The sequence below is a fragment of the Macaca mulatta genome, chromosome 14 (genome assembly GCF_049350105.2).
Source record: "Macaca mulatta isolate MMU2019108-1 chromosome 14, T2T-MMU8v2.0, whole genome shotgun sequence".
NCBI lineage: Eukaryota > Metazoa > Chordata > Mammalia > Primates > Cercopithecidae > Macaca > Macaca mulatta.
Window position 1 is genome coordinate 108385622 of NC_133419.1, and position 13187 is coordinate 108398808.

At 37.2% G+C, this 13187-nt stretch overlaps 1 protein-coding gene across 5 annotated transcripts in view; it reads right to left on the reverse strand.

Moving 5' to 3' along the window:
* ALKBH8 (alkB homolog 8, tRNA methyltransferase) overlaps nucleotides 1-13187 on the reverse strand; it is a 66198-nt gene that overhangs the window by 38192 nt on the left and 14819 nt on the right. For all 5 annotated transcript variants that reach the window (XM_028833938.2, XM_028833936.2, XM_028833937.2 and 2 more), the window contains one exon: nucleotides 12166-12236. In XM_028833938.2, the coding sequence (XP_028689771.2) occupies nucleotides 12166-12236 (71 nt within the window). The remainder of the gene's footprint in view (nucleotides 1-12165; nucleotides 12237-13187) is intronic.

A 13187-nucleotide genomic window follows, 5' to 3' on the forward strand; every position in this document is an offset into this window, starting at 1 on the left:
TGAGGGGAACATCACACACTGGAGCCTGTTGGAGGGGGGTGGTGGAGGAAGGGAGAGCATCAGGAAGAATAGTTAATTGATGCTGGGCTTAATACCTATGTGATGGGATGATCTGTGCAGCAAAGCACCATGGCACATGTTTACCTATGTAACAAACCTGCGTATCCTGCACATGTACCCCGAACTTAAAATAAAAGTTGAAGACAAAAAAAAAAAAAAATTGGTGATTCCACACAAGTTAGATGTTCTTACATTTGCATTTAAAACTAGTAAAATGCATGCCATTGCATGAAGAAAAATAGTAAAATTCATGCCAATAAATCAAAATTTAGATTTATTTACACTGATGGCACTAAATAGAAAACACAAATCACTTTGACGAGATGAGAAAGACCACAGAAGGAAAAGCTTTATACTTTAGTGCCTTTCTGGTCCATTTTCCTATGTTCTGAATAAGGAGTCGACATTTTCATTTGGACCTGGGCCCCACAATTTATATAGCCGGCCTTGGAAGGTCTGCATTTTTTAAATGTTGTCAATCAATTTTATGACTACAAAACACAAAAACACAATTTCCTCATATGCTTACAAAGCCCCCATCTTGAACAGATAAATATTCTCTCCTATTTTATTACAAATTTTCTGGCACATTTTAGCCTTTATATCTCTGAAATTTATTTTGGCATATAATTTGACAGTATAGTTTTTTTAAATTTAGATATAATTTTACTTATAAAATTAAATGTAGCTTCCTATGAAAATTAAATTTTTCTTACCACATTCCATCATCAAAATAAAGTATTTTCAGTATCATCACATTTAAAGTATCTGTACTTTAACTAAATGCTTGTTAAAATACCACAAAATAAAAAGACTTTAAAAAACTGTTCAATCAATAAAGTTCCCCTGAAACTGCTGAATCATTCTGCCATGTGAAAATTGTGCTCCACAGGAGCTTTTCCAATTATTCTTTTTGTTTTTACCTATTTTCTCTATTTTCTGAGATGGCAGAGTCAATAAAGATCTAGTGCCCAGCAAGCTTACAGGGCATGACCGAGGATAATGTTCAGTCCTAAGCAAACAAAAACCTTAGACATTCTCATCTTATACAACTTTCACATACCCAAAATACAACAGAACAAAAATGCCAGACACAGTTATCAATCTATCAACCAAGAAAAGTTAACATTCATAACAGAAAAGCACATGAAGGAATAAACAGATTTCCATGTTGCCTAAATAGGATAAAGAAGAATATATTGCTACTGAGAATACTTCTGAGAAAGAAGACAAATTTAATCCTGATCCTTAATGGTTAGAAAGAGGCCGAGATCATTAACCCTTTTAGAGAAATCCCAAAAGAATATCTGGACAAGCGACAATATGATGTGAAAAACGATGTGTGATTCATAGAGAATGATAAAAGCTAAGAGGGTAGAACTTACTATATTTAACTAGAGAAAATATTTCATAGCTGAAAGTCCACCTGTTTCACATAGTCTACCAAACACAAATATTTTATAGTTGTGCTAACAATTTCGTTTGACCCAAATGAAATAAGAGTTTGCTTTTTATTTTAAATAGCAAAGAGGAAATTCCACAAAAAGTGATATCCCCAGAAGTACACTTTGCTAAGAGTAACTGGAAGAAAAGCTTGCTGGTATTTCCAGGGCAGAGTCATTGACAGTAATTTTGCCCTGGAGACACCTTGGAGACTAATGGCTGATGCTAGTGACCTTTAAACCTTCTACCTATGCCATATGGCCTGCTCCTTTAGAACAGGTTAAAATGAAGGCCCACTGGCTGGGCGCAGTGGCTCACGACTGTAATCCCAGCACTTGGGAGGCCAAGGCAGGCAGATTACTTGAGGTCAGGAGTCTGGCCAACACGGTGAAACCCCATCTCTACTAAAAAAACAAAAAACAGCCGGACGTGGTGGCAGGTGCTTGTCCCAGCTGCTTAGGAGGCTGAGGCAAGAGAATCGCTTGAACCCAGGAAGTGAAAGTTGCAGTGAGCCAAGATTGCGCCATTGCACTCCAGCCTGGGCAACAGAGGGAGACTCTGCCTTAAAAAAAAAAAATTCAAGGCCCACCACAAACCTGTTTCCCTTCCCTGATTCCTACTGGTAAGGGATGTTTAAAAAACAACAACAAAAAGCAAAAATGGAAAACAACGCCCACACACAGGAGACTTAAATCCATTGGCTAAATTTCTTGAAAGTTAGAATCCCCAAATTACAAAGTCTTATGAAACTCGAAGGAAAAGTGGCAATGTCACCAACACATTCTGTAACCCTGTAACCAACGTACAGGACTTCCCATTTGAAAGTGACTAAAAGAAAACAAGTTCTATTCCCTTGTCCTGCAGCCAGCAGCAATTTCATAAAGTACAAGCCTCAATAACCTGGTCATGCGAGGAGAAAAACTGCACAGGATGGTGCCCTATGGCATCAAAGAGTGGGCGCTGAAGTGTTACCGGCAGCAGCTAAATACCACTGTGGTCCAAAGGCACTTATTTCTCATTGCTACTGAGAGAAAATGAGAGGCAGAACATCGTTTGACGCTTCTGGTGTAGAAACTTTCCTAGTTGATCAGGTACCATGCACACATTTAGGGTTTACATCTGGAAATGTGCCTGCAGTACTGCATATGTGAAATAAGCAAAATTAGATCCAGCAAAAATTTAAAAAGAAAACACCACAAAAAGATCTACTGTATAGCAAAAGTCAGCAACTTCCACCTTTCAAATACAACTCTGACCTCCAAAACTAGGTCTCAGCTGCTGAACATATAGATTCTGCCCTCTCTTCCTCTTCACCCCCAAAAACAAATGGCTTTGAACTGTTTTGTCTAGCTAAGCTCAAGTGTAACGTAAAATAAAAATAAAAGGCATCTTTTTAGCTAATGATCTAGACACACCGTCAAATGGCACAATAGAGAACAAAATATATGTTGCATAACTGGAAAATAAGCTAAAAAAGAAAATACTAAATTGGAGACACTTTAACCATCATTGTATATTCAATATTATAAATGCTTACCTTAAATGCCTAACAAATAATATGCTTATGTTGATGTGTTTGCGCTGAGACCACTTGCTTTGAGTTCTCACTTATCGCACCATGGCTTCATTTGTTTGCAGGAACCGTGAAGTGAAATCCACCACCATTCAAAAATGGGTTCACAAACCACCTCAATAACATTAAGTTTTACTTTATATATGAAAAGGTTATAGAGGTAATAAAATATTTTAGCTTAAAAATATTTTAAATTGTATCTTTGTTTACTTGTTAGGGTCTGTCTAGTACATGATATTCAACAAATATTTTTGAATGAATGAATGAATTCATCATAAATAATGTATTTTTACAAATAGGGTGGTGTATATTTTATATTTGGACAGAAGACTTTCTAAATTCTATTTGTTTGTTCTCTGGGCTTTCCTCCTTAAGCAAAATAAACCATCAGATTCACAAAGAACCAAAATGAGACAGCTAGAGTAACAAGAACAACAGTCACGGGTATATCTATTCCTGAGGCCCTAGATTGCTCCCCATGAGGAAAAGTTCACTTAATATAGCATCTGCCACAGTCTCTAGCATAGAATAGTTGGCTATTGGCAGTAATGATCATGGTAATGGTAGTGCTGATGGTCAAAGGAGTAGAAGTCATAGCAGCTACTATTCATATTACTAACTGCATATCAACTCCCGATGACAATCAAAATGCAAGTAATACATGTTGACTTCAATTTAAAACAGAAAGCACCAAAATTTTCTCCATGGTCAATTAAAAGTTAAATTGGGATAAGCTAAAACCCAAGTCCCCCAACTAGTCCAGTGTTTAATTCAGCCCTGGTACAAACATGCCAGGATCTGAAACTAATACACATAGCCTTTAACTTCTTCAGTTTCTAGTATTGCACCGGAATATTTAATTGAATGATAATTAGAACTGCCAGTGGGGGCCTATATTCATTTCTATTTATCCTTTGTCTTAAAGAATAAACCTAAAGTCCCACTGCCCTTAGAGTTGATACTATACAGCTTTAGCATGTCAGCATTTTCTAACTCAATGGTATAAAATCCTAGCTATATAACACAATCACCTGTGAGCTTTCTATAAATATAGAAAGCCAGCCTTCATATCAGACATTCTGAATCAGAATAAGACACAGTACCTGCTCTGGAAAAAGACAACCTAGTAGGGGAAACAGAAAAAAAAAATCACGGGGACCTCAAATACTCAAATATCAGAAATAGGCTATAAAACAAAGATGCTTGCCATGTTTAAAGATATAAATGCTAAGCTTGAACATTTCAGCAGGGAACAGAAATGATAAAAAAAAAAAAAAGAGACCCTGTAGATATAAAGAAAAACCAGGCATTCTAAAACAGAAAAATGCCATAACTGAAATTAGGATATCAATGAATGAGCTTAACAGCACATCAACACAGCAAAATAAAGAACTAGTGACAGAAGAAACTATTTGGAATAAAGCATGGAGAGACAAAAGACAGAAAACACAGAAGACAGGATAAGTAAAATAAAAAATGTAGAAAAAAAGGTAAATGAAGAAAGAATGGGGCAAAGGCAAAATCTACAGAGGCAATGACTAAGCAGTTTCCAAAATTGATGGAAAAACTCAATCTACAGATTCAAGAAACCTGGTAATTCCCAAGCAGAATAAACAAGCCCATCAAAATAAGCAGAATAAGCAGGATCATAAAAATAAAACAAAAGGTAAAAGAAAAAAAATCTTAGAATCCAGAGAAATAAACAACAGTCACCCTCAAATGTAACAAGAACAATAACATAAGCCACAAAAAAGTTAAATGAAATCTTTAGTGCATGAGGAAAACTTAGCGCATGAGGAAACTTGTGGGAGTAATGGGTATGTTCATCATCTTGAGTGTGGTGAAGGCTTCATGAGCACTTATTAAGTATGTGCAGCCCTTGGTACATCAATTACATCTCCACAAAGCAGTTTTTAACAGAAAACATGGGATGCAATAAAGCAGTACTTAAAAGCAAAATTTATAATCCTAGAAATACATGTCAAGAATATTTGACAACAGCCAGGTGCAGTGGCTCATGCCTGTAATCCCAACACCTTGGGAGGCCAAGGTAGGGCAGACTGCTTGAGCCCAGGAATTCAAGACCAGCTTGGGCAACATGGCGAAACCCCGTCTCTACAAAAAATACAAAAATTAGCTGGGCATGGTAGCTCGCGCCTGCAGTCCCTGCCACTAGGATGGCTAGGGTGGGAGGGTCGTTTGAGCCTGGGAGGTCGAGGCTGCAGTGAGCCATGAGTGCACCACTGCACTCCAGCCTGGGCAACAGAGCAAGACCCTGTCTCAAAAAAAAAAAAAAAAAAAAGGAATATTTGCCATGTTCTGAGTGTTCTAATGACAGTGGGCTCATTAACCAGAGCAGGAAACCCAGAAAGGGCAAAGATTTTGTTCTGTATAGGAGAATGACAGTGGGCGGTGAATGGCTGAAAACAAAGATGATGAGCTTTGATTTAGACAAGTTGAAATCCCCTTTTAGAATGTTGGATATAAGCCGAGGCAGGTGGGTCACAAGGTCAAGAGTTCAAGACCAGCCTGGCCAAGATGGTGAAACCCTGTCTCTATTAAAAATAAAAAAATTAGCCAGGCACGGTGGCGGGCACCTGTAATCCCAGCTGCTCAGAAGGCTGAGGCAGAGAATTGCTTGAACTCTGAGGCAGAGGTTGCAGTGAGCCAAGATCGCGCCACCGCACTCCAGCCTGGACAACAGAGTGAGACTTCAACTCAAAAAAAAAAAAAAAGAAAAGACTGTTAGATATTCAGGGCTAATATCTGAGGGGAAAAAAAATCAAGGTTGAAAGTATTTCTGCATCCCCTAGAATGCACAGGACAATGCTGGTCATATAAGTAAAAGTTCTTTTAACCAACATCCATTTAACCAACCAACATGCTCCATTCCTTCTATAATGTGTACCCATGCCCGGAATATTTGTTGATGACAGACAACTCTTCAATATGTTCACGCACTTCTATTCTCACCAGTAGAGCTATACGCTTAACAAGTCAAATTGTGTATGTTCCCAAATCACTGTGCCGGTTACCCTTATCATTATAATTATTTAACTTAATTTAATATTACATAAATGAATGAAAATTAAGTGAGAAAAGACAGCATTTTTCCATAGAAGCCAAGTTGAATATTGTAGAATGACTCAATAAAGGCAAAAAATAAATATAATGTTCCAACAAATGTGAAAATTGGATTACAAAATATTGGAAATAAAAACATCAAATGTAAAACCCCACAATCAGATGGTTTCACGTCTTTAAACGTTTGCTTCACTTTAAAGAAATGAAACTGGAAAGACAAAGCACACTGTGGCCCCTCACAGAAGCAAAGACCTTGGCCTGACAACAAAATATTGATGAGTGAATTTATATGTGTTAAGTTAAAACGGCTGTAGTATGTATGTGTCTTTTATTATTACTATTCCCTAATTTAAGTGCAGCCGACTGGTAGTTTCAACTATATCACCTAAGCAGGCTTCTACTGTAGTTTTCTGAACTCCATTGATGTTTCTAAATTTTATTCCAGTTCTACAATCTAGATGGAGTGATATAATGCTGTTTCTTGCTACACAGTAAATGCACATCGTTCTAACTGAAAAGGTGGAAGAATCGGTACTCCAAAGTCTCCAAATACAGCAGCATGTTCTATTTTATGATGTCATGCCGTGAAACAGACTTTGTTAGCAGCCTGTTGGCTGAAACAGGTATATTTCTTTGCCATTACCCTTATTGAAGGGGCTTGAATAAAGGAGTTCCTACTCCACAGAAAAAAGATAAAGAGTGCATGTTAAGAACTGTCAGCACTGAGTCTTTTTTGCCCAGTTTATGCAAAAGAGAATGCTGACTTCCAAAAGATCCTGAAACATAAACACAAAAATAATTGAATCTTCAGAACATAAGTTCTGAAGGAAAGTGCTTAAAAGTGAAAAATAGAATTCAATGTATAAAAAGTGACATGATCAAACAAGGCAGAGCATTTATTTATTTCTGGCCTACAAACCAGCAGATCTACTTGTCTACTCCAGAAGTTCTGAATGTTAGAGACCCGTAGGATAAAAGGAAAAATGAAGATTGGCCCAATGCCGCTTTAATTATACTATAACGCAACTAAAGAACCCATGTGAGAGTTACGCTCTTTTTCCACATCTACATCAAAATACATGTACAGCCATACAAAAGTCACCATGGCTTTAGATACAAACCACACACACACACACAAACACAAAGATGGAGAAATATACACCCACCAGGATGGCAGATCACTCTTTTTACTGCTAAGGGCACTACAGAGACAGAGTAAAAAATTCACAAATAAGCTATAAAGAATGAGAGAAAGGAGTGAGGAGCTACACAGCAGAGACAATCCATTTTTCAGAACTTCAGGAAATGTAAATATTCCAAGGACTCTCAGATAAGAATAAAGTGTGGGGCCTGGAATCAAGATAAAAACTAAAAGAAGAGATTGTTTGGCTTCTGAGGCTGTAAACATTGCTTATATAGGCAAATATTGAGGGCTGAATTTGAGGTTGGAGATGAAGCCAGTATGTCTGCGGTCCAGACAGTATTGTTGTTTTAAGTGGTATAAAGAAAATGTCTGGGTGTTTTTTCCAGTTTGTGCTAAAGATCAGAAAATAATGAAACATTTGTCCATTAAAACAAGAAACTCTTAGAACAGACGTACCCTGTGAGTCATTCTGATTGACCAGACTGAGAATACAAAACAAAAAACAATGACTAAAAAAACCCATTCAGCTAGGTATTTCAAGATACTGCATAAATAATTTTTACTCAGTACCCTATCACAGGAGATCAGGCAGGACTCAATAGGTATTTGCTGATAGCAAGAGCCTGGAAAGAGAGCAGGAAATATACTTGAAAGATGTGGCCCTCTATAGCAAACATTCAGCAGATGGGGTCTTTACTACCCAACTATCCAACTATCCCCATCCACCAAGTTGCAAAAGTCATCATAATAAGAAATATTTACTGATAAACAGACTTCCATAAAATTAGTACTTGCCCAAATCTCTCTCTCTCTTCAATATCAGCAGCTATCTCTGCCCATTATGGTAATCCCTTTGGTCAGTCTTTCAGTGAATGCTGATTATATAAATATTAGCCAGTGTAATTCAAATACAAAACTAATTGAAATTGCAATTCTCACAAAAGAGGGACTTCCCAAAGTTGATAAAAGGGATGTCAGAGAGCCATTTAAATCACATGCAAATCCATTAAACATTTGAAAATCTGGGAGAGTCAGTACTTTCACAACGAAGAGAAAAATAATGCAAACAACACAACAATGATGCACTCTATATAATCAAGCTATAAAAGTCAAATAAAGGAATTTTTATCTTGCTATCATACTTTATCAGAAAAAAAATACCAAAAATAAAGTTCATGTGACTCATTCTTTGTTCTAAAACATTAGTACATAGTTGTAATATAATCTAAAAATTGTTAAATAAAATTTTTCTCTAAAAACATCTTCATAAATTTTAGTTTCATTTTCCCAGGTAAGTCCTAATCAAAAGTTCTCTTTCTTATTTATAATAGAAGTTAGGTACTGGTTTTAGGGAGATGCGCATTAAGTAGTTATTTTCATTGTCAGTTGACCAACTCTTATGGTACTTGGTGAACTGAGTATCTACGCAACAACATTACTAGTTTATTATCATAAAAGGTTATAGCAAGGGCATCTCTCAAAACATGCCTGGCCAGCAAAGGCAGGCTGCAATTTACAGCAGGACAAATGTATCAGTGAGGGATTACCTAAAAACAAAAGCCTAGTAGACTTCACAGGTGTACGTTATTATTATATATCCTGATGCAGCCTACTCCTTGGATATTTCCCTAAGCTCATCCTTAGTTAGGGGAGCAGTTAGTATTTGAGATGGAAAGAAACTGGTTGGTTCCTTGATGAAATCACTGACCTGGGCCAACAAGTTGAAACTTTTGGAACCAGCCTTCCTCGAGACATCTTGTTATATGAGATATTAACTTGTTTTGCTGCGTAATCATTTTTATTTGGGTTTTCTGTTACTATTTGCAGCTAAAATCATCCTCACTTATACACATATCACACATATTTCAAAGGTACAAAAGCCTTAAAGAAAATCACAACTTAGTTGTAGAGGGAAAATTAATATGTTTGAAAAAAATCAAGACTGTTTTTGCTTAATATAAAATGTACACTATTTTTAGACATACTATAAGAATTTTAAGAATATGCTCCAGTAGTCATAAATATAAAGCATTTAAGACTTATATTAAAGTTAAGAATACCTCACGGGAACACCATGAGTTGGAACATTTAAGAGTTGAAAGAGATCTTAGAAATTTCCTGGGAAAGAGAGAAAGTAAAGAATTAAATATAACGTCAATGACTTTTGCTGAGTCTTTGATGTTATATTTAAGTCAAACAAAACAAAAAAAGCATTACAAAAAACCAAAACAATAATGCCACTGACAAAATTATTACAATGAAATGGAAGCTACGATAGGCATTACAGGAAAGTTCTTAAAACAACTGAGGATGTCAAACATGAGAAAATAAAGAAATAGGGCCGAAGGTATAGTACTCAGATTCTAGGTGTGGAGCAAGGTGCTAGGAGAAAATTCGAGTAATTACACATCATCAATCAATAAATAAAACAGAACGGAACAAGTTGCAAGAGTGGAAAGTCATCTCTTTCATGACCACTTGAAATCCTACTTCTAGGCCATGGGAACATGAGCTTCCTCCTGTTACAGAAGTGAAGGCTTTAAGTAAGGAGCCCTAGAGCAGATACACCTCAAGGAGCCTTTACATGCATGAACTGCTCTGAGTTTGAAAAACACTTTCACATACATTACCTCATTTTATTTCTATCACAATCCTTCAGCCAGGAAAGAAATATTATTAATCCCATTTTATAGATGAAATAAAGGCCCCAATTTAGTAGACTGTTTTAAATAGTATTACAAGCTGAAACAAACATTATAAACTTAAAATTATAAGAGCTTTAAGAAGAATATGTTCAAGTAATCATACAAATAAACTTTTTTTTCAAAATTACAATTCACTTACCCTCAAAGGTATCTTTTAAAAGAAAATCTACTGTTCCTGTCATAACTTATGCACACTTTCCAGCCATTACAAAGATGGCTTTAACCAAAAGTCATTCAAATTGGCAGCTGAAAATTATATGCCTCCAGAGACACCAAATAGAGATAATGAATGCAGCAGATTTTCAGTTCAACTAAAGGGCAAATTTTCCCTTCTCCACAATTTCTAATTAAAAACTGTGCAATGATCTTCTAGGGCATTGGGGGGGATATTGAGTCCTCACTTGTCACATCTCCCTGGGAAGGGAGGGAACTTCCCTAGGAATAAAAAGTAGAAACACTCCTAGTTTTTTCCCACCCCTTCACTGACAACTCTCCAGGGAACGCCTTTGCTTATTGGTTACCCTGAAGCCAAGCTCACGTGGCTCAGCCCTTTCCTCTCGTTTTCAGGGCCAGCTGGTTATGAGCTAACACAGCATATGAGCTAACACATATCCTGTTAGAGGAGCTCCTTCGTGTCCTGTTATAGGAACAGCCTCTGCCTCCATGGGGAAGGTCTCCAGTTGTCCAGCTATGCCAGTGACAAGGTCAGTATGTCTCCTTAATTCAGAGGTGTAGTATTAACAAGTTCACTTGGCTACAGATCTAAAGTCATGTTCTGCCATCAGTTTTCTCAGTAGTAAAGTTAATACGCTAATCTCCAATTATCTTTTGTCTCATTTCTCAGTTGGCTACACAGTTGGAAGGAAAACGTGAAGATGTCCTTTACTGGTCCCTAAAGCTAGAAGCAAGGATAGGAGGTAAAAACAAAAAAGAAACCAGAGAGAGAAGAGTGCTTTTTCCTCCCCGATCTCATTATTTTTTAAAGCGCCTGTATTAAGAATCTACACACATAGTTAATAAGATGGTTCTGTCATATCAAACACCACTAATTGTCAAGTCACAGTATCAACATGACTACACAAGCTCGGGAAAGGTTAAGAGGCCAAAACACTGAAGATCTAATGATGGAAACTATACAAATATGGGAAAACAAAAATGAATAGTTTTTGTCTCCAGGAACAAGATCAGAATTTGATATAGCCTCTAGTTAGATTAGATGACCTCATGTTTTAAGGACTCTGGTAGATTTAAAACTCTGATTTTCAATTTTTTTTTTTGAGTCAGAGTCTCACTCTGTTGCCCAGGCTGGAGTGCAGTGGCGCAGTCTCGGCTCACTGCAACCTCCGCCTCCCAGGTTCAAGTGATTCTCCTGCCTCAGCCTCCTGAGTAGCTGGGACTACAGGCGCACACCACCACACCCAGCTAATTTTTTTTTTATTTTTAGTAGAGACGGGGTTTCACCGTGTTAGCAACGATGGTCTCGATCTCCTGACCTCGTGATTCGCTCGTCTCAGCCTCCCAAAGTGCTGGGATTACAGGCATAAGCCACCACACCCAACCTAAAATTCTGATTTCTATCCAAAAATCTGCCTGTAGGTTGCGTGGATTACTTCACATGTAATATTTTCTTTTAGTGGCTCAAGCAAAGTGCAGCTTCAGAAACAAATCAATGAATAAACATGAACCTCTTATTCTTCATCTATAAAAATGAAGATATTACCCTCTACTGCTCAGAGTTTTTGAAGGGATTGAATCAGGTAATATATGGAAAAAGTTCACCAAAACTCGGAATACACATTTTAATTTGTTTCCTTTTTCTATGGCATGAAGCTACTATCTTTTGCCACTAGATGGCAATGCTGCACCAGTAGGTCAAAAATGGGCCACACTGCACCAAGGAAAGTCTAGATCTTATTTAACTGCTAAAAGTTTCCTGTAAAAAATTAAATTTCAAGCTGTTTTCCTGGCATCTGATGAGGTGACAGAAAAAAATTTCGACATTTAAAAGACGAAGACATTCAAAAGAAACCAAAGTGCTAATGGTGCTCTTATTTTTCATTTTTAACTCCTAATTCATTAAGAATGTGGATGATCTTTGAAAAGGGCATTGTACAAGGTAAGATATATGATGATAGCTAATAAAAATGACCATTTACCTCTGACCCCAAACTGAGAGAAACGATCTCATCCTCAAAAGCAGAATGTGTGTCAATATGAGCGGGAATTCCTGAGATGGAAAACAGGACAACACGTCACTTCATTTTTCCTTTTAGTAGATTTAAGATGGCTGTAAATATAGCCTTATGCTATTATGGTGACAATATTGCTTGGTAATCAGGAAGGTACTATAATTTTGGTTAAAAGGAAGCATTTAGGGTGAATGTGACTAAAATATATTAAAATAAATATAAACTAAAAATATCTTAACTTCAAGTTAAAGTGCCATTGGGGTTTGATCTAAAATTAAGGCTCAGGAATCACTGATTAACTAGGACACTTAACCCAATTTCAGCCCAAGAGGAAAATGTGAAAGAAAAATACAAAAGTCATTTTTACCCTCAAACACTGGATTCCCAAGTACTTGCAGAACAAAAGCAATAATCAGGTATAAAGACTAGGCATATCAATAATTACGATATGGACTTCTCCATCGATCTGTCAATTTACATTAATTGCACACCTCTTAAGTAAAAGAAATGTTGCTACACAGTGAGGGTATACAAAGCTAGTAAGAGGGTCCCTGTCCTCAAAGAGCTTACAAGCCAAGGGAAAGACAGCTAGGTAAGACAGGTAAAGAAGAAATGCCCTGGCTGACTGGTTAATCTGGGGTCAAGCTCACTTGGCTCAGCCCTTCCCTCTCATTTTCAGAGCCCGCCGGTTTGGAGAAGCTAACACATGCTCCTTCCCGTTTCATCCTATAGGCCTCTGCGTCTTTAAGAGTGGCCCCAGCCTCTGTGCTCTACAGGAGCGGCCTCTGCTTCAGCTCCAGTTGTCTTGCTGTGCCAGGGACAAGGTCAGCATGTCTCTCTAATTCAGAGGTGCAGTAGTCACAAATCCACTTGGCTACAAATTAAAGCCATCAGTTTTCGTTGTAATAAATGTAGAAAAGAAAACAAAACTCCGTAACTCCTGCCGTTAATAAAACTCTTACAATTAAAGAGGTCTTAAGTGTGGGTGG